This window comes from Pipra filicauda, unplaced genomic scaffold (genome assembly GCF_003945595.2).
Source record: "Pipra filicauda isolate LSUMZ 115617 unplaced genomic scaffold, ASM394559v2 scaffold134_size1991817_pilon, whole genome shotgun sequence".
NCBI classification, from domain to species: Eukaryota; Metazoa; Chordata; class Aves; order Passeriformes; family Pipridae; genus Pipra; species Pipra filicauda.
In genome coordinates, this window is record NW_024103818.1 from 1,320,649 (window position 1) to 1,343,969 (window position 23,321).

General features: G+C 34.1%; 1 protein-coding gene across 7 annotated transcripts in view; it reads left to right on the plus strand.

The window, feature by feature from the left end:
- The window catches only part of CDIN1 (CDAN1 interacting nuclease 1), a 124,775-nt gene that overhangs the window by 66,008 nt on the left and 35,446 nt on the right, over positions 1–23,321 (plus strand). Inside the window, exon 11 of one of the 7 annotated variants that reach the window (XM_039378314.1) lies at positions 5,285–5,356. The exons of 5 other annotated variants lie outside the window; for them this stretch is intronic. In XM_039378314.1, coding sequence (XP_039234248.1) covers positions 5,285–5,321 — 37 coding nt within the window. In that variant the 3' untranslated portion in view covers positions 5,322–5,356. Of the gene's footprint in view, positions 1–5,284; positions 5,357–11,777; positions 11,966–23,321 lie in introns of those variants that run through there. One more of the 7 variants, XM_039378315.1, reaches the window with a different exon arrangement.

The following is a 23,321-nucleotide window of genomic DNA, read 5'->3' on the forward strand; positions in this document are numbered from 1 at the left end:
AGCCAGTGTAACAACTAAACTTGGAGGAAACCTTGGGAGTTGCATTTGTCAAGTGGCTAGGAAAACCGTTCATGCATACCCGGTGTCCAAAGCTTCATTGGCAGCCCAAACATGAAGAACTGAAAGGTCATTCTTCTTCTTGCAGTATGATGGTTTGTTGACATATTTTGACACACTGGTGCAATAGTGAAAGGTTTTGATGTTACTGCAGTACTGAGGGACTTAGGGTTTGTTTAACTATCTAATACTTGTGGATTTTCACACATACAGGGTTTTGCTTTGCTCCTTTTTCTCTCTGTCCTGGCTCCACTTGAATTAGTAAATTATTGTTAATAAAAGATAGATGTAAATAGAAGAGAGAGTTTATGATGATTTTTACCACTTAGGACTATGTATTAGTTTCTTCAAAAGTAATTCACTTTTTTAAAAGTGAATTATTATGCCAACTTGCTAACCTTAGTAGACAAGAAGAGAACCAAAAGCAGTGAAGAGTGCTGTTTTCTACTAGTTTACTGATGTAGTAGTTTACTTTGTGAAGATGGTAAAGTTCTGTGTTCTTCTGCAAGATAAACAGATACATGTGTACACTCAGACATAAATACATATATACACACTGTGATGGCTTGACCTTGGCAGGATGCCAGGTGCCCACCCAGCCGCTCTCTCACTCCCCTTCCCAGACAGACACGGGAGAGAGTAAGATGGAAAACAACTTATGGGCTGGGGTAAGGGAGTTTATTAAAGCAGAAGCAAAGCAAAAGCTTGTGCGTGCAAAAGCAAAGCAAAAGATAGCAGGGTTTATTCTCTACTTCCCGAGAGCAGCGATGGTCGGCCCCTCCCCAGAAGCAGGGCTTCGGTACGTGTGACGGTTCCTCAGCAGGCAGCCATTGGAGACAATGAATGCCTGCCTTCCTGCTCCTTGCCTTAGCTTTTGTACCTGAGCTGACATGATATGGTCTGGAATATCCCTTTGGTCAGTTTGGGTCAGCTGGCCTGCTTGGGTCCCCTCCCAGAATCTTGCCCTCAACTGAGGAAGGAATTATACAGTGCTGGTGCTGTGCTCAGCAGGAGCCAAAACACGGTGTGTTATCAACACCCTTCTAGCTACCAATGCAAAGCACAGCATTGCGAAGACTACAATGGGGAAATGAACACCATCTCAGCCAGACCCAGTACACACATATATAGGCATACCTCTGCACTTCACAAATGTTCTAGATACATTTAGCTGATTTCCAAAAGCATTTGACATTTTTTTATATTCATTTAATGACACATGAAAAGTATAAAAATCAACATGTAGTTTATGAAAAATGTATTTTTTTACTCTAGCTCAAAAGTAATGTTTTTAGATTTTACCAGTCATGCTGTCTTTAACAATGTGGTTGAATAAAAAATCATGAAGACATTTTCATTGAGACCATGACTTATGCCCTAGCATTGCTATAATGTTCATTGTTTTCCTCAACATTGTAGGTTGTTTGATTTATGTATCAAAACTAGTTTTTGTCAAAGCAAAGAAAGAACAAAACACATTATATTCATATTAACATTTATATTTGAATGATTGATATTAATTAAGTATATATTTTAATTTATTTTTCTCCTTAGATACTGTATTTAATACGGACGTGAAACTGGGATTTTTATTATAATTTAATTCTATTGCGTAAGCCTCTTTCACTGCTTGATGATTACATTCTGAACTTAAAAAATAGTCAATGAAGCAGTATATATCTTTGTTTAAATTATTTTTCCCTGATATTTTTCTGTACTGTTTTAAAGATTCTCATGTCACAGGAGACTCATGTAGTGTAGATAGAACATTTTTAGCTTCCTTCCACATTACTGCAAGGCTTCAGCTCCAATTTTCCTGGTATTTCTCATTTAGATTAGACAAGCATCTAAGTTTATGTACGATAAGAGCTGACAGCAGAGATCCTGCTATGCTTGCCAAAGGCCTGGTTGCAGACACTCCACTATGTCAAAGAATGTCAACCCCCCACAGACCTTACCTTTCAGAATTCCTTGTAATTTTTAATTGACATTTACATCTGACAATTTCAATGTATTTCATAGTGTTGAGTTTTTATCTACCTACTAATAGTTAAAACCAAACCAAAGCAAAAAGAATCCCTTCCTGTAAACTATGATATCATGTATTTTTTAATTAACAAGGTCAAGCTGCTGGGCTGAAACTCAAGAATGAGCAACTCCCCCTTCCTTCTTGTAACTCTGTAGGTGCTAGTCTAATCCATTTCAAATGACAACTGAGGAGGGGAGTAGGAGTATAAAGTGAAATTGAACTGTTAGTATGAACAAAGCATATATGCATCATGCGCAGAAAGGCTACAGAGATTTTGAGGAAACTTTAAGAACAGAGATTTTCCTTTGAGTCAGGTACTTGAAAATTGAAAGTGGTACCTCCATGTGATGTATGCATGTTAACAGCTTAATATTGTAAATATAGTAAAGCTGGCAAGTATGTCATTTAGCTGCATGTTACAGTTTGTTGTGCTTCCTTGCCTTCAGAAATCTCAAGTTTTCATTTGGGTTAAAATGCTAAAGGCCTAATAAATTAGTATGAATATAATTATCCATCTATTAGAAATTAGAATGAAGGACTACAGTTGATCATAAATGTCACAAAGCAAAAAATGTAGAAGCAGCATTTTGTCACAAATAATTCTGCTTTTCTTCTAATTAGTTAATTTACATTTTGCAAATTAAGGGTAAGATGCAGACAGAAGATAATCTAGTAGCATATCATAGCTTTACTGACCTGTATTTGTATATGCCCAATTTAAGTTAATTAGAAATGTAGATGCTGTTTGTTTTATCTGTCAAAAAACTCATGTTAAAAAAAGTCTAGGCCCACTTTTTCCCCCAACATTTATCATCTAAATAATAGTCTTGCCAAGATGGCAGCCTCATAATAAACTCTTTTCAGTGGAGTGATGGGTAATGAAGCTTGCTTGTGAAGGCAGCGAAAAATGTTGTCTAGCCAAATGTGTGAATATGATGGCTAGAGAATCAGTGGACTTTCTCAGTCATCAATCTTTTTAGTAGCCTCTTATACATCTGAATATTTTGATAGATGATCTAATAATCGAGTTATCTATCTTTCTAACTATCAGAGTTGCATAAAAATTATTCTCACATGCTATTGAATATTATATATATTGGGCATCCAGTGAATTTTTCAAAAAAGGTCCAAGAGACAGGAATTTTGTTTGTCTTAAGCAGCCTTCAATATATTAAATGATGAATTACTATATAGAGAATACAAAACTATATGTACTACTATAAGGAAAGAAAGTAAACAATGGCAGTAACTGATTACAGATAAATAAAGCACTTAAAAGCATGAGACTAGTGAGGTTAGTTCACAGTCTAAGAAATTTGAGGCATAAAATCAGTAGATTCGATAGTCCCTGGGCAGTTAATGGACAGGAATCACATTTCCATACAGTTGCACAAATTCCTTGTGTCTAGGAAGTCTTGGCTTAGGCAAAAACAAATACAGCATCACAATGGAGTATCAAGTTACTATTCGGCCTCTCTGAGAGCAGTTTCTTTTGATTAAAGGTGAGACTGAAATGTATATATTGAAATGCATACATTCTGTTTATTCCAAGCAATAGTACAATATGGATTTGTGTTTCCAGAGCACAAGAATCTGCTTCCCTATGTCACCAATCTTGCATTAATGTAGGCACTCGGTATTTGGATAAGTTGCATTAAGCACATCATCTTACTAGGGTGTGTCGTACTAGAGCTTCTGAATAGCAGAGCAAAATGAATGTTGGTGTTGGTGTATTTTTTTAAACATTAAAGTTCAAATGGACATTATATCATTCTTCACTTCAAGTGAATTTCTGGTCAGGTAAAAATTATTTTATCAATAAGAAAAATATCATTGCATTAAGAGTATTTTTAATTCAAATGTATTTTTTTCACCTCGGTGTCACCAGTTTATGTTCAATTACATAGTTTTGTATAGATTATAAAATTTTACTTCTTGTAAATTCTTGAAAACTATGCCATATGGACTAATTTTTTTAATTTATTTTCATTTTTTAGTACTTTGCTTGTTTCATAACTACATCAAGGTATAAACAAGTATGTTTGATGAATGGTTCTCCAGTTAGCAAAGGGGCTTTTCTTTCTCTGTTCAGAACTGTAGTGACCAAGCTACTTTCTTGAGGATATCAAAAAGTCGCTTACTAATTGCAGAATTTTAATGGAAAAGTATCTGAGGGATTTGCTTTATAATTACTACCTGCTTAAAGGAGAATGAGAAAGATGTATTTCAAGAAGTTGCACGTTACCATCATTTGACGATACTTTGTGAAAGTCTCACTGGGCCTCGTTGGACCTTGCCTCTACATATGGATCTACAAATTTAACAAACTGTTGGCTGTCTCACTGGCAGTGATTGTGACTCTCATGCTAAGTAAGCAGACTTGTTGATGTTTAATAGTTCTTGCTAAACATGCATAATTAGTTTGATTGTTTGGTTATGCTTAAAGCAAGTCACTGAGCAAAGATTACCTGAGTATCAAAAGTGTAAAAACTTACAATAAAATTTGGCTCTGAAGTTCAACATTTATCTTGAAATATTGCATCCCACTGAAACTGTCTACATTTTTGTTTTCAGTAATATTTACATTGATTTCATACAATTTTAAGTTATATAAGGGTAATTTTACAGAAGTATAATTTAAACCTAGAGCTAAGGCAGTAGGAAACAAATTACAAAAAAAAGGTTAAATTATTCTCTTTCATTACTTGGGGAGTTGTAATATGAGAAAGCTAAAATTGCTCCTGAGTATACAAATTCATAAACAATTAACTAGAATTGATCAAAGTCAGTGTTTGATTTTCCTTACTGTATGTGGCTTCCACTGACCTTAAGTAAATTGGCAGTTATTCTACTTAGCATTTGTAACATTTCTGCTAGAGAACAGATCAAGCTCCTGTGTACACAGTGTGTTATAAACACATATATATTTAGGAAAGAGAGCTTCATTTCCCTCTCCTAATCAAAATAGTAAGCATCTGTGTCCCCTCTTGTCATTTGATTAGCATGTTCTCATCCATCACTAGTCTTTGATATGAGCATCAAGAAATCATGTCTTTTTGTTTTAAATGATAAATGTGCCTTTGTCATGAATACTTACAGACATTCCAAGATTTAAATCTGAATTGTCAAAGTGTAACAGCACAGCTTCTCTGATGTGTGACATTATTAGCGAAATAAAGAACTTTTAATTTTTTACAGGTGGGCCTTAAATATTGACACTGCAAGGCTGATTTAGTTGTGATGCTGAAAAATTTTTTTTATCCACTGTTTTTCTAAGATGGATTGTTTATCAACAAGAGACAATCAGCTGCATGAGAGCATCTGTGGACATTCCTATTTACATGTTCCAAGACTGTCTCCTCATGTTTCATTATTTAGGTCTGATGTCTAGTTATCTCTTATCAAAACTAATAACATCTGAAGTACCAGGCTTCCAGTGGTCACACAACCAACATGAAATTTTCTTCAGTCTGACTAATATTATTAAAGACAGTATCTCTTTAAACCTGGGCTTTGTTTCAGTGTCTAGATCAATTACATCTTATGAATTCGTTTCAGTGAATGATTCCCTGCTTGTTTCAATAGATTAAATAAATCTCAAATTATATTCTGCACACTTTAAAGTTTAAAAACTAGTGAAAATATGAGTGTTCAGTCTAAAGCTTTGCTGCCATTCTTACTATGTCTTGATGCTACTAGGGCAGAAAGAGCTACCATATGGCTGACTTCTTATTGTTGGAATAGTACAGTAAGTTAAAATGTTTTAGAAGACAGACACCTAGATCAGATTGTGTCAACTGTTTCTTTGTCTGTTTGTAGCAAAAATTGAATGTGTCAGGAAAATAGGCAATTTCATTTTAATTCCTACAGAAAGCAACTGTTGCTTGAAATCTCTGGGCTCACTTACACAAAACATTTTTTCCTGTATTTCTTTTCTGCTTTTTTATTTATTGTGTCCCAAGTATATCATGGTTGAATTAATTTCATGTTCCAAGTGCTGAAATGCTGAAATTGAGTCTTTGAAATTCACCATTTGCAATTTATAATCTCTGAAATTTACAAAATAGTTCAGAGAGGAATTTAGTGGGGGATCCCACAAAATTATTTAAGGGCCCATGATGAGTTTATAATTGCAGTATTTGGTAGTATCATATATACAAGACACTGCAATATTTAGGATTTTTTTCAACTTTTATTGTTACTTACCTCAGAGATTTGACCACAACATTTTTTGTATAGTCGAGTTGATTTGATTCCAAGCTTGTTTAAGTTATAAAGTCATGTAAAACTGGTCACATTATTTATATCTCTTTATTTGGAAAGTGCCATTTATTTTAAAATAATGAAAATTATCTATATTTCAAACTCTCCATAGAAGAATAGTTTTGAAAGTCTAGTCTCATTTATTTGTTTCAAAAGGAGAAATATTTTGTGTCTTTTGCAAAGGACACAACACAGCCCAACAAATGAAGTGAGATTTTCTGGCATACGAAGGATGCCTGTGAGTCTTTGAGACACTGAAGCTGTAACCCAACTTGAAGAAGACAATCATGGCAGTGAGCTTCTGTTCAGAGTTAATCAGCTGCAGAATTTGTAAACTGCATATGTGTCAAAGTTGAAAATGTTAGCACTCTGATAGAAACTTGAAAAGGTTAGACCTGATAAAAGCCATCAGCAGTTAAAGAAGGTGATTTATGGGAATGTAATGACACAAAATGCCTCATTTATCAGTCATATATAGATAGGTTAAGGTTTCTGTGTCATACTTTAAAAACTTGACCACTTAGAATTGTCAAAATAGGTAGTTAATTGCCCATCATACGTATCAGTTCAAATTTCCTTTGCTCAAATTTTTGTGATTTTACTGTTTTGCTTCTCATATGGTTCTTTTTAAAGTCATTCATATTTTGTATTTATTTCATATTTATTTCAAATGGTATGCTCAGTGCTCTGTTAGAACTTTTATTAGGTAAAGCTGCTGATTTGAATGCTGTCCAAATCTTTTGTTGATTTACAATTTCATTCAGCCTAACTGTAAGGAAAATAACTGAAGGTTTCATTTTCCTCTGTTCTATACCACTAAGTCTCATCAAGGGTTTACAACTTTCTAATTTAATCCTTACATTTCCTCTCCAAACTGAAATATGAGATTTAAAAGCAAATCCATCAATCGGTTTCCAGTTCCAGTCACTTAAGTTACTGTTTATCTCCATGCAAATCAAATTTAATCCAAAACTACCAGTACTGTTAAATGATCCTAAAACAAAATAAAAATGTTAGGAAAAATGCATGTCTTTGATATGAGGATAGCAGCAAGCAAATACTATATATTTGAGACTGACTGTCCACACTGCAAACATGGATAAATACTCATTAGGGAATTATCTTCAAGACATATTTTTAAAATAAAACAACTAAAGACATTACATTCATACTAAAATACAGGTTCAGCTGCCAAAAAAAAAGTGTGATTAATAAAGTTTGTAAGGATTTCTTTTTCTCTGTCTACTTATCCTTTTTAAACTACTCCATCCTCCTATTTCTTGATCTTATACAGGATAGCCTGAACAGAATAATTTTAATTTTTTATATAAAAAAACTTACCTTTTTGTTAGCTTTCACAATTTATGGCCCCAACTGTATAGCATTCTGTTTGTTCAGCGATGACCTTCCAGGTTCGATTTAAAAAGAAGTCGGAAGCATTTGTCATGTCTGCTCGATCTTGTCCAGAGGTACCTATTGTAATTATAAAGGACTAATAAGGTTGTTTGTAATATAACAGTCTGACAACCCTAAAAAATCTCCTGGAGAACAACTTCTCTTTTTTTTTCCTATCTTTTCTTTCTTAAGGAAAAAAAAAAAATCTCTTCTTGCTTTCTTGTGCACTGCATCTTTTCGAATTTAGATGAGAAAGCATAAAGAACTTACACCTTGAAAAACTTAGTTTTAAAAGATAAGCTGTATAATTTGCTCATTTGTAATACCTTTTGGAAATAGTAATAATGTGACTATAGTACAGTTGCACCATATATTTAATTGGTGTATATAGAAGTGATGATGATGTACTTAGAAACATTGAATTCCTTTCACTGTGTAACAAAAGAAACCCACTTATTACTGTGTCTGTTGCAAAAATATGTGATACATTAATATAGTGATCTCTCTTATAAAAAAATCCAAATTAAAATCTTGTTTGTTCTGTTATAAGCATTATTAAAGTACTGCTGTAAGTGGGTGTTATTATAGTGGTATTTTTCATTACATGTCAGGTTTTTTGCAATTGACTTATGATCATTTTTCCCTTCATATACCTTTGTCTTGCTTCCTCTCTTCTCTTTGCTCTCTCATTTCATCAGCGCTCAGCAATACCACATTTTTTTTATGGGCGTCTGTATAAGGTAAACAAAAACCTAGTGAAATTTGAATGTTCGACAGAAGTGTTTACCTCTCTTGTACGTAACAACACTGCAGTATTGTCAGGCTACCATACATCATTCAAATACTCTTAGACAGCAAAGGCAAAATCTTGACAATTTGGTAATCTCACCATGTGATTTCAAGAAGGCTTTTTTTCATATCTACAATTGAGACAAATTTATGTTGTATGTATTTATGGTTGTTAAACTCAAAATTGTCTCATTTCATTAATTTTTAACATTGTGCTCTCTTAATGACTATGAAAAAATGTATTAAAATGCCTTAATTATAGGGCTAGAAGAAGAGAAAGCACAAGTCTTTTTAGCATATGATCTTTCAATTGTTCACTAAAGGATAAAGAGGGCATTCAAGCGTGGTTTAGATAACTGTCAGCAGTAATAAAATGCAAGGTAGTTTGTAGAGCCTTTGAAGACCTTTCAGGGAAATAGATTTAATTAAAAAACAATAAAATGGACTTTTCATTTCAAAGAAATCCAAAATGTTATAAAATTACAGGATCCTACTGTATTAAGAGTAACGTATGTTTCCAAGGATGTGGAAAAATAACTGAAAATACTCTGCAGACTACACAACAGTGATAGCTTTGTTTTGTGTGTGTTTATATATGTTCTTCCGCTTTTAAAACATAGGCTATGAATAGCATATTAGAGATATTTCATGTTTTCTAAAGTATGTGACTTTACCTATTTGGAGTTTTTTAGTGTTAGCTTTTAACAAGGGTGGTTTTTAAAAAATACAAGGTGAACACTTAGCTTCTCAATTTAAAATTATGTTCTCATGATTACCCTCAGAACAGTACAACTGCCATACTGACAGAAGTTCAGTTGCCTATTTCGTACAGTCTGTAGGTTCCTACTCATCACAGGTGTCTGTCTAATATACTGTGAAAATGCATTTTGAATGTATTTCTGATTTCTGCTTTTTTCTTCTCACAGAACAAAAATTCACATTTGCTAGTAATGTTCTTGGTTGTATGGTGTGTTGAAAAGTTTATTTAAGCACTTGTTCTGCATTATTGAGTTATACCGCTTCTGGCAAACTAGGACCAACTTAAGTTGCATGTGATCAGCAGTGGTTTATAAACAACATTGACTGCTGTCTTTTTAGAGTAGTTTGCACCCTTGCTTAGCCTCGTGCTTTCCCGAGGATATTTTTGTATGTTGTTTTCTCTCCCCCTGGTGCATACACATCAATTGCAGTGACTGGTTGATTTGTTGTAGCCAAATACCAAATGAATCTGTATGCAAGTTGTCTTCGCGTAGCAAGGATTTTTACAGATAGATCAACTTCACCAAAGTACATTTTCAACAAATGCTAAAATTCTCTCAGTTTTTTAGTTGTAATTGCTGGACCAAATACATTATAAAACTTTTCATAATGAAAATGTGACTTCAATATATAGGGTCTTGCTATATCCTCTAGTAAATTAAGTTTGGATAGTTAATTCTTATCAGTGTTCACTTTGTCACTGACTGATCATAGAAATAGAAAACATCTCTGTTCTTGGTGATTCTTCTTTTTAGAAAAATTTGGGTTTGTTTTCTGCTTACTCACACGCTTTGAACTGGAGAACAAATTAATAGCATAGCTTCTGTGAAATACACTGGGCAATGACCATGTGAGAAAGATAGCTAAGATACTGCTGAAAATGTACAAATATCTGGCATCGTTCTGCATAAAAATGCCTCACTTTATTTCTTTGCTGGGCTTCCTGAGGCTTGAGGACTCAAAACTACCCCAACTACCACAGATGTGCATGGTTAGCTTTGGCAACCTTTCTGTATATAGTGTCCCTGTTTTTGAGAAAGAAGTGCCTCACATCATCCTGTCATTAAACTCTTTTCTGTTTTCAACTGGTTGTGTCCCTTTCAATCCATTCACCCCTCCTGGTGTGGTAGGGCTATTAAGTGGTATAATGTTTCTGTAGAATATGCTCTACTATCTGATACTCTGTAATCTGAAATTGATGGTCTCCTGCAGAGTCATTAGTTTTAGTCACTTCTCTTGGGTTTGTAAGTTCAGTAGAAGTTCAAGTCAAATGTGAAGTCTTCTTCCTTTCCTTTTCTGCTAGTCATTTGTTTTCTGCTTACAGTTTTGTGTAGTTGGGATTGTATAACTGTTGCATACCAAAGATGACTTTATCAGTAAAGACTTAACGTACACTTTGGTAAACGCACTAAGTTCTCACTGAGTAAAACTTACTACCATACAGTATTTTAATTTTGGCACAGTAATTTTTACTTTTTCGTGTGATTTTTCTTTTGTTAAAAATTACATTTCCTATATCTGAAGACCCCTTCTTACTGATGATAATACTTTATTAAAACCAGTAAACTTTCTGTATAATTTCACTACTTTAAAATACAACATTCAAGAGAGAAATGTGCTTTATTGGAGAGCTGAAAGCTTAATCTTCTGGTAGGGCAGACTAGCTCCTTATGTAATTGCCTAATAGTTAGCACATCTAGCCTCAATACAAACTGAGGCTTTCATGATGCGAATAGTAAGATGACCAAGATAGAATAATGGTCTTCATTTACACGGTTATGCATAATGTTTCTTAGTAACTGATTGTCAGGCATTTGCCTCTGGACAATGGACAGGGTAAGCGATAGCAGCTGTAAATGTAGCTCTGAATCTGATCCATCATTGATCTCTTTTGTATTCTCAAGCAAATTACTTGTTGCTTCTATATTTGAAATTCACTACCACTAAAAGCCTGATATTGATTAAAAATATTGCAAGGTCAAACCTGGTTTTTTTAAAACTCAAGGTAAAAGACACTACAGATAGAGACATATGAATATGCTCTGTTAGGAAAAAATCTCTATTCTTGTAGCAAAAGTATAAACCTAAGAACAGATCTTCTCATAATTCTCTTTTTCTTATCACCATTTATAGCATGTCAAGGAAGAGAAAGAGAATCCAGAAGTACTGTCTGTGCTTTGGCATAAAACGTTATAAAAACAACATAAAGTTCCAGAGGTTTTTTGCTTGTGTTAAGAAGATAAAGGATAGGATTCTAGGAAATACACTAATCATGTCAAACTACCACTCAAATCATGCTTCTCTGTAAAATGTCCAGGGGTACAAGTTCAGAGAGAATGGTCTGTGTTCTCACTATTTTGGAGAAGACTTTCCCAGTTGTAAAAGCACACCATACTGTCTTTTGTGTCCTTTGTTTTTCTGCCTCTTCTCTATAAAATCAATACCCTTACTTGTAGATTTATTTTTTTTTATTTAATCACCACAGGACCAATAAGATGTAATAGCACTACAACGCTTAGCCTGCTCAGCCTCTGGTCCCTCCTTGGCTTAAATAGACCTCGGATTTAGACTGGGTCTATGGAATTGGCTCAGTGGGAGAATCCCCTTCATGTGCAATTCTCAAGAAAATGTCTGCATCATAATGTAGATCTGACCTCAGAATACATATATGTGTATATGAGTTTAGGTATATGTGAATTTCATAGATGTAACTAAAATACAAAATCTAAGCATTATGCTATAATCTTATAATACTGTTTTACTTAACAATACTTTTTGTGCATATCAATAAAATAATAGTTTAAAATTGTGCCTTGCTGTGGATATATTTCTTGTACTTCTTCTGTAATATTCTCTCCCTCATTTTGCTGTGATACGAGTGAATGTGTCTGAACTGAAACTCCTAGAAAAATTTACTTTTTTAAAGAACAAAATATATTAAGACACTTTAGTTAGTTGCAGAGAAGATGAAAAAAAAGCTGTTAACATCATGTGATGTTGTTTTACCTATGGAGAAATACACTGCACTTCATAAGTCTTTCCTATGACATGAGGAAATTTGTGTACAACGTTGCGTTCCGTAGCTCACAGTGTCTGTTTTAGAGTATTAATTACCTAGTCAGATTTTGTTAGAGCCCACTGACTTTTGTATAATTAAAATTGTAGCAACAGCTAAATGGTATGAGATGTGGAATGCAGAATCTTTGCTTTGCCAAACATTCTTCTCTGGAGTTTCAGAGAAGGAGCAGAGAAGTGGAAGAAGCTTAAAAGTCAAGTCTGACACACCAAAAAAATTTAATTTAGATGTGTATTTACCTTTGTATAAAATATAAAAGTTAAGCATAATAGATTTTTCTGTTATGTTGGTCTCATGCAGCAGCAATAGTGTTACATGTGGAGTTTCTACAGTAGTTGCTCATTTTAAAATGCAAAGCTTTAGGTTTGCAGTAATGTATAACTGTAGACTGGTTTCCGTACACCTGCAAGTTAAATGTTTCAGATATATTATGAGAAAAGTTGTTTATTGTCTAAATGCATATAACTAAAGAAATCATCATTGCGTTTGTACGTCATGTGGCCATCATGGGCATCTATTGATCTGTCCAGCAGAGATTTAGTTCTGTTTGAAATCAGTGGAAAAAAGTGTGCTGTCCTAGGTGCAGGTAAGAATAAAGCTACCATCAGTACTAGTTTTGATCTATGTAATGATTTGGTCCTTTGGATTAAGCGATTAGATAGAGCATGAGATTCATGATTGTACTGAGAGTAACTTGCAGCAAATCCAAACAAGGGCCACAGAGACGAAGAAGGGATTGGACTATTTTTAGTATGAAGAGAGACTGGGAGAGCTCCAGCTGTTTAGTATGGAGAAGAGCAGAATCAGGAGGGGATCTTACCAAAGTACATAAATACCTGAAAGGAAGGAGTGAAAATATGGAGGCTAAGATCTTCTTAATAGTGCCCAGTGAGGAGGGGACAAGAGTCTACGGACACAGACTGAAATACAGAAAAATCTACTGAAACATTAGAAAAACCTTTTTTTATTGTGAGAGTTGTCAAACCCTGGAGCAGTCTGTCCAGAGAGGTTGTGCAGTCTCCATCCTTGTACATATTCAAAACCCAACTGGACAAAGCCCTGAGCAACCATCTCTAGTTCACCCTGTCTAGGAGGACTAGACAATCTCTAAAGATCCCTTTTTACCTCAACTCTTCAGTGTTTCTGTGTTATTTTATTTATCGTTAGTTTTTTCTGTATTACTTTTTTTTTCAAAGTCACAGAGGAATTGAGTTCAAAATAAATGGGAGAAAGGGAAATCTGAAGAGCTTTATTCCAGCAGATAGCTGCTATTACATTTAATGTTAGTTTTCCTAAGTTATATTTTCTAGTTTTCTTCAGTTTTAAGAATGAGAGAGAAAACCAGGCTGAAGAAAATAAGGAAAATATTTTATCTATCTATAAACGTTCTTCTGAAAACTATTGATGAGCACTAAACATCAATATAATACCAAAAACTAAAATAATCACTTAAACTGAAAATTATGAAAGAATAATGTAAGGAAAGTAGTGAGAGGGAGGGCTTTATAAATCCTCTTGGTCTGGAGCTTGGTGATCAGTTCACAGACGGGTACACAAATGTAGACTTAAAAAGTTAGCAGTAACTGCCAACAGATCCTAATATGTTAAAGGTTGTAATCTTCTGAAAGAAGTTGGTTGGCTTTCCTGTTGGCCCCCCTATCAACTTTAACCTCCAACCTTCTCCGGCATGTATCACTGCAAATAAAACTGCTGAGGTTTGACAAGAGGATATAAAGTCACTAGGCCATCTCACAGAGATCTCTACATGATTTTCTTTAACCTAAAGCTTAAATGAACACTGCTTTAAGTCAAGGTTTTTAATAAGAAGTCATAAACATTCACTCATATCACTTTAGTTTTAATAATTACTGTTTTAACAGAGAAGAGAAGAAATATACATAGTAAATTATGTTTGACAACTGGAATTTCATGGTTTTGTTATTGGTTGTCTTTGACTATTACATGAATTGCTGTTCTTCATTTTAATGTATACTTTTTCATGCATGCTGCATATGATACCGATATAAACATGGCATTAGTGTACAGTGTTATAAATGAATTTTTAGCTCTTGATTAAGGCAAACCAGATGACAAAAATAACTTACGTGTTTGTATTTGCCAATGGCAGAATAATAATCTTTAGATCTGTAGTCACCTATTATGATTTTGGCTTTTCTTTCGCTGTGATTTTTGTGTGACTTTACACAATACCTTTTAACAACCCGGGCACTATGCAGGCCATAACTGCTAAAAGTTTTCCTTAATTATTCCACTCCTGCAAGCTGCCTATACAGTGTTTTCATTGTGCCAGGGAGCAGCCAGCCACAATTTTACTGAATCACAGAACAAGTATTATTGATATATACCATTATTAATGGTATTAATTCTTGCAGATTCCCTATTCTTATAAGCAACTGATCTCTGAACAGACTGCACTTTACTGGAACTGTATTATGATTCTAAAATAATATTTCTTTCCAGTTCAAAACCATACCAATTCAAAATTAGGTTTTCTGTTTTGTAGACTTATTTGTGTGACAAAATTTGTACTGATATATAATAATTCTCTTCATGCTTTTTGTTTCTTGTAGATTGTCATCTTTTTCACTCACCCATATATTTTTTCAGAGCACTTACTTTAGGGGCTGTAAAAGCAGTCTCTTCTTTCTGAAGTCCTTCCTTTCTGTGCCCAAGTTCTGTTCCTTATATGAGCTCTTCATATGTTCATCTCTCAACAGACCATGCTTTTTGTCGAAGTCCACTTTCTGTGATTAGAAAAGGAATACTCTTTATTTGATGAGGTACATTCCATTCTTAGTTATGCTTCAATGGCTTTTTAGGCTTCCTTCACAAACATAACTAGCAGATACAGGGAACGCCCTTTTTTCCTAAATAGTTTGCCACACACTAGTCAGATCTCAGTAGGCCATGCATCTTGCCTTTCTGCTGATTCCACTTTGCTAAAATATTAGTTGGTTTTCATCTATAATTTATTGAATATAAGGTTATTATGTAAATACTTTGCTGTTGCATATGAAATACACTATTGTCTGTTATCTGGGCCTGTGTTTTTCATCTCTACTTGGACTGTATCTAAGTGGTCTGTAGAAAGTAGTTAGGGAAAACAAGCCTTCTGTATGTCAGTTTACATTCATTAAATGTATACAGGAAACCTCCTAGGCATTCTCATGTTGCAAGAGACAAATACTGATCTACACACTTGTCCTGGTGGAATGCATAGCAGGCTTCACTTAGATTTCTGGTGCTGTCTGTATCCAACTGTGGATGCTGCTGTTTGTCAAACTACACTACGTAAATTTTGGAATTTATATATTCCTGAAGGAATGAGGACTGATTGAATGGGGTTAAGGGGAAGATTTTAAAAAGCTAAATGTAATTTAGTTATTTCTTTCTTCCAGCAGGACTTTAGACTGCATGAGTTAGTATAATATCAAGAGGAGTATCATTTAGCTGAAAATGCTTTGTGAGAGAATTTGTTCACACCATGCCTCTCCCCCGTGACAATCTTTAAGTATTACTTGTGTTTTCCTCTGCAAGTGAGAACAATCAGTGTGATGTCAGTCTGTGTTCTTTTACTATTCCCCTTCGCATTTAGTGCCCACCATCTTCAAAAAGTGGACAGGAAGCTGACTAGGGAGGTGACTTCTACCTGAGAAGACAGGTAATATGATTTAGCAAACGAGTTAAAATGTTAATACGTTAAAGCAAAAATTATTAACTTTGTTCCCTCTTTGAGTCCACCTATATTACATTCAGAAGACTGTTATATAGTGCACAAGTAAATCCAGAGTACAAAAAATTAACTTTCAGGTATTAAAGGTTTAGCTGGTGCTAGCAAGAGATTTCTGATACTTCTCATGTAAACAGTATCAGCTACCACTTTACATATTGAAGCACATAGGAAAATGTTTTCTGTTTCTATAAAGTTATAGGATGACCACAATAGACAGGGCACCAACATCTGTCATGGCACTATAAAGGGATTACCTGTTGTATTAAGCTGTTACACTTATTCACTGAAAACTGCTGTCTGGACACTTTCAGTGTAAGAATGTATTCATGGTGGAAAAATTACTATAATCTCACCTACTCACTTAAGGCTTCAGGATTCATTCTCAAGTAACAATGTATATAGAAGTGGCAGAACTGAAATATGAGTATAAAATTATTAATTGAGAAGCGATTAAGATAGCATGTGATATCCATAGGAGGTGTTCAGAGAGCTTTGTAATGGGCACAATAGCAATGATTAGAAGAAGGAATGCTGATCCCTTCATGCATGAAATAGTTTATCCCACTATGGAGCCCAGGAAACTAATAAAGCTTCTGTGGACCAAAGCCACAGAGGCTTATTTTGGCCAGATTAAGACATTTGCTAGAAATGCTTGCCTTTTTTTTTTTCATTTTGTTTTGCATGACTTAGGAATGGAGATCAGAAAAGGCAAATAATAAAAAGAATAATTTCAGTTACTCATCACAGTAGATCAGTGATTATCCTTGCCTTAAAAAAAATGCAATTTTAAACCATGATTGAAAATACAAAAGTAGTTACATTGACTTTTTTCATTTTTTACAGTGAATTTTAGTGACTCAAAAATGTCTGTGATTCAGAAAATGCGAGCATAAATTAATCTGGTACTGATTAGAAACCTGAAAATAGATCAGCAGAACATAAGGCAGCTATTGCACATATGTCTTCATAACGTCTGTAAATGTTTCTACATGAAACACACACATGAGGATTACAAAGTTTCTTATTTTACAAAATGTTTATACCATTTCAATTTACTCTTTCCTAGAAATGCTGTTCTTTATTTCCCTATCAGAAAATCTTTTAAGAAAAGTAAATGCCATAAATATACTTTGGAATGCTAGACAATATATAAACACTTCTCATATTTCTTCTATGTATGCTATGTCTTTTTTCTTTCAAATCATAGTTTCAAAAATTAACTCTGTAAATCTCATTATATGTTGTTTGTATGAGAATGAAAAAATATCATATGCTGTAGAAATTAAAACTTCAGCGTTGAGTTGCTGATATTGTCCATTGGATGTGAATACCTTTAATTTGAATGTTGGAAGGAGATAGCATTTGTTTTAACCTGTCAGTATATAATTCCTGAATATTAGTGCCACATAATTACTTTATCAAGAAGAATGCGAAATCTGATGACAAATTGAAAACTTGAAAGAAAACTTTAGTGAGAATAAAGATTTGAATTGGTGTTCCATAATCCTAAAAGGAATTCTTCGGTGTTAATAAAGAAGTTTGAGAAGAAATTGGAGTAGGAATCATCTTTACTGCTTCCTTCCTTTATATTACAATTCTGAGGAAATCTCTGTCTGCTGAAACTTAATATGATCCAGTATTCATTATTTAAGTTTTCATAGGATTTAACCGGACTAACTAATGAGTCATTTTTTGAGATAAGTTGATGCCATATCTGCCATTTTCCTGGAAAAAATTCAGGCAACAATCTTTCTGCCTTTTACAGGCATACCCATCCTTTTACCTAAGACAAACTCACACCATACAAAGATCAAATCTCAGGTGTTCAACATAATTGTTTCCTAGTATTTTTACCAAGTGGAATCAAGTAGAGATACAAACATGTTATAGATGTGTAGCAGTGAATAACTGTATTAACTTATATGTTAAAAACATGCAAGCTTTGCTTTGGCTTAAATTCATTCATGCAAATAATTAATGCATATTAATACTTAAAAAAATATTTAAATTTTCATTGTCTTCTTGATTCAAAAGCCACTTGCAAGCTGTGGGCCATGGGATAAAATCACAGAAATAGGGTAAAAAATCCTCAAAATTGTCCTCACACATTCATAGTTTTCACGTCTCACACTTCCCCCCCTCCCATGGTTAATGGCAAAAGGAATAGTATAACTGAGTTTTTTGTACTTTTTTTGCGGCAAAGAAACTCCACCTTCAAATATGATCCTAATTCCTAAGAAATCCAGTTTCTTAAAGAGTAAGTCTGCAAAGAAAGAAAAAGAAATAATTAGCAAACCTTTATAATGTAATTTTTAAAAATCCTACTGTTGTCTAATGGTGACTTTTGAAATACAGTGCTTAATTAAACTACAGAACTCACGATGATTGTATAATTTTATAGCTATTTAAAATAACAGAAAAGACTTTGCTCTTACACAAGATGAAATATAAATACTTAGAAGATATTAAAGACTTTTCAAAGAAGTCTCTACTTTCCTTGAATTAAAGAGATATTGACAAGATACATGGGAGACTGTATTCTGTGATTTCTGTTTTGTTATGATTTTGTTGTTCTGAAGCAGAGTAGTTATCATCTAGAATGAAAGACATAATTTAGAACAGTTAATTTAGTATTTTATATCATTAAATCACCTTAAATTTGATAGTGTAATCATTTTTATTGTGTGAATATGTGTTTTAAAACTAAGCAGTATGGATTAAGAGTAAATTCTCAACCTTGATTTTATACTTCTTGTTTGGAGATGTTCTGTCAGTGTATGAAGTGGCTTTGGAATGAGCTATTTCCCTCCTCTATTACACATCATCTTTGTTAGCATTTACTAAGTGCATTGAAACTACACCTAGAAATCCTAATAAAATGTGCTAGAAATTGATGTAGAACAGGAGATACTTTGTCCTACAGAGTTTAATGTTCAAGTATAATACATGAGTCAACAAATGTTTACACTGCAGTGCAAAGAGGCAATAATATTGGTCAGAATAATATTCACTGATCTGAGTACATCAGAAGCCTGCTAAAGTTTTTATGTTTTGACAGCTGAGATATTTAGAGGAAAATAACAGATTGCTTTTGTTAATGCTGTTTGAGAATTATTTCTAACCTTGAGAGGCAACTAGGGATAAAGGATAAAGGTGGTTTGCCAATTCAGTGTGGAACTTGACAAGTATGCTAGTGAATGGAGAGAGATGATAAAAGCGTGCAAGGCATATAGGTCTTCCTGTATAACGGGTCTTCCACTTTCCAGCCACAAAGAAAGAAATTACATACTTAAATAGTCACACAGGTTTTTTTGCAGAATTGTTTTGGATGGAGATAAACAGAGCAGACTGCACTGATCAAGTTCATAAAAAGGTACTTTGCTGCAATACACAGAGGAACTGAATGCTTTTAGGGGGATCTTATGTGTGTAGATGAAATGAGAAATTGGAAAGTAATATAACAATACCCTGAAAAAGTATTAGCCAGGTTTGAACATTTCAGATATGAGGGGCTTGAGAGAGAACTCCAAATGGAGACTGATGAAAGGTCTATAGGAGTTTTTAATAGCTGGAGATGATCATGTTGAGTATAATGATTAAGAAAAAAGGGTGAGAAGAATAATGAATGAAAAACTCCATTTAGTTATGTTGGTAATTATCTAGTTGTGAAATACACAGAATAAGTTGTCACAGTACAATCACTGGCAATAGTTTGAGCTTTCATGAGATACTGGTGGGAGTGGATCTCGTCTGTCCTCCCATATGTTTTTGACCTGTGCACCGTGAAAAGGGGAGGACTCAAGTGTGACTTTGAGAGATCCATTATGATCCTGGGTCCGTATGTCCTTGTTGTACCTTTACCAGCAATGAAGTTTCATAATGCACACCACATACTCATAAAGAATTATTATTTCTGGAGGATCAGGAACTTATATCCCAAATGGAATGCGTCAGCAGACAGGCACCTCTTCAAGCCCTCTTGTGATGTTCTCAAGTTCATACTGCAAGATTCTACCCATAAATGCAATGCAAATCTTCATTTCACAAGACCTGTGGAAATGCACTGAATCAGTAGGGTAGATGTACTCACTGAAGTTGCACTTAAATTAGAGTTTCTAATTTAAGATAAGATTCTTCTTTGTAGATTTAGAGAGACTATGCTCAAAGCCCTGGGGAACTCCCTTGGAGAGCTGTAAAAGAGATGGAAAATCATCTGTAAAATATGCAAGTCTAAAAAAAAACCCAAATATCTTGCAGAAGGAAACCCATTTTCAGACTGAAGCCTTTCAAGAGAAGTGGGCCTGTGAAACCCAGGCTAAAGGAGTACATCAACTCCAGGGGAGGTTTTCATGTGCTTCTGCCTCCAATACAAGTGATACTGACTTTTACTAATTGAAATCATAGAAATATGTTTTTTCGTTTGTATGGAAAACTCAGACAAAAATAATTAAACTCTATACCTTTGTTAAGAGATAATTTAATGTTCTAGTTCTTGCTTATTTTGGAGCAACTCTTCTGTGGCATATCCAATCTACAACTGATATACCATCCTGAACTGTGACCTGATGGTTAATAAACTTATAAGCCTGGAGGTTATGCTGGGCATAGAAGATGCAGGAATACCAAGAGAAGTATTCTACCAAAACCGTACTGAGTGTAGCCAGAGTTGGAAGGTAATAATCTTCTCCCTGTGAGAGGTCTGGTCTACAGGTAACAAGTTTTTGTGTCTACCATCCTACTTTACAAGTATTGTTTTTATTCTTTTCCCTGTCCCCACAATGGTAGTGTTAGGAGACCGTATTATTAACATTGATAGGGAAACAATAATGCTGCCATTTGACAGGGTTCTGGGGTGGGAGGGTGGGTTATTGACATGTTTTTGATCTAAATTATGATACTTTGACTCTTAGGCCTGAAGATAGAGTTAGACTCTGCAGTGTTTCAGAAGAGAGCTAAGAAAACTCTCACTTTGAGAATTAATGAGATAAAAAAAAAAAAACTTAAAAAATTTTAAGGAAGGCAGTGAAGGCAATACAGGAAACTTTATGTTACATTACAGATGTTACTCCCACCACTTGATCCCCTTTGTTTTCTCTATTCATAACATAGACTGCCCAAAGCTTAGGACTTACAGACTTTATGGAGGTACATTTTTGCATATTGAAACAATTCTTCTGGTACCACAATGCAGTCATCTGAATTCTGATTCTTTACATGTCAGTAGTTAGTATATGATGTTACAGGACAATGCAAATTCCATTGACATCAAATTCCGTATAATATAGCAGGCATAATCTTAGAGTTAGCAATGGGTTTTCATTGTTGCCTTAGCAAAAGATGCATGATACCTTTTTCTGTCCTTACTAGCACACTCAGATTTCTCAGTTCTTTTGGAGCTTTGATAGAATTTATTAAATCAACATGACACACAAACATCTTGATAATACCAACTCCATAGGTTTAATATTGCTACTTTTACCAAGAAGTTCTATTACCTTGTTTCTCAGGTCAAGAAAATACTTAAAATATTCTTAAAAATTTAAAGTATATGTTGGCTCTGTCATGTAAACTATCACTAATTTTTCTCTTGGAGTTTTTAGAACTATTTGCAGCTTTTAAATAGGTGTATATCCTTAATGTACTTTAGAGTTTCCGTTCTTAAATCTCTGTCTAAATATGTACAATGGGGGGAAATCGCCACTTTTTAAGAAGGAAAAAATGCTTTCTGATTTTAGGACAAGCTTCAGCTAGACATGACTTACATTCTGAAAAGTTCATGCTCCTAAAAAAATGGAAGAGAAAAATAACCTACTAAAATGTTTGCAGGTCAGCATTCTTAAATAAAAACTTGGAACATATGAAATGATCTTGTGCAAATAATGAAAATAAAGTCAGGACAAAACTAGGGAAAGAAGAGAAGGAGAAGAAAAAGGAAAGTATGGGCATAGTTAGTATATGAATTCCTGTTTCTATTGTTAACATGAATTTAAGCCAGTCCTATTACAAAACTTGGAATGAGTACATGTGGTTGTGAAAGCGTAACCAGTCTCTTTAAATTCAATGTAATTGACTCCTTTGGTCTGTATGTATTTCATATTCTTCTCCTCTGTAGAAGAGTAAGAATTTAGATTTTTTTCAGCAGTTACCTCTGTCTTTATGCTTCGAGATGATGCTTTCCAAAGTCCAAGTTTAAGGCCTGTTTATTTAAAGTTTAAGAACAATACAACTGTTAGTATTTCATTTGAAGGAGGAAGAAGAAACACAGTCCCCATATGAAAAAAAATAACATGTTTTCTCCACCTTCAAAATAAAATCTTAGCAGAACAGCAAAACACACGTAATGTTACTTGCCCAGCAGCCTGTGCAGGATTCCTGGGCTAGAACAATAATGAGTTTGGAAAATTACAATTTTTGTATCATTCTCTAGATGAAATCATTGCTTTGCTAAAGACAGTGAATAGTTAGCCACTAACTGCATTGGGCTGTGATTTTATCTCCTTGTGTCAATGGCTCCTAATATAATCTTCCCTCCTTTGTAACAGCTTGTTAGCCAGGCTTGGCTTCTGAAACACATAATGTTGTTCTTTAGGGATGGCTAAGAGTCTAGTAATTGAAAAGTTCACAAGCAACCTTTTAACACAAAATTCTGAGTGTCATAGGTGCTAATAATGTATTTGCGTACTCTGGGATTGATTGTTACTCATGGTCGAAGCTTTATATTATAAATTAAATTCAATCTGATGATCTTGTGTTTCAGAATCTAAACTTCGTTTTTGAAGTTTTACAAGAACTATTTCATTGGAGTTACACTGTCTTGTAAAACAACTGACTGAAATGCGGTTTCATAAATCCGAATTTCAGAGGCATTGATACTGAAGGAAGTATCAAAACCTGAAGGAAAGTTATTCTGGAAACTACAAACACTCAAACATGAAGTACCCATGCATTGCTTTGGTTTTATTTATCCTTTGCAAAAATGTGGATGTTTCATGCAAAAAATTGCATCATCAAATTTTAAATTCACAGCATTATTCATTTCATGAATCATATGTGTAACTTAAAGGTTACTATGGTAACATTGTCATGCATTTTTCAGATACTTTTACATAAGGACTGTGTAACAAAGAGATAACTAATAATCGAAGTACTGTATGCAAAGTAGGTGAATTGGTGTTACGACAATTTGTGGGCCCTCTTCA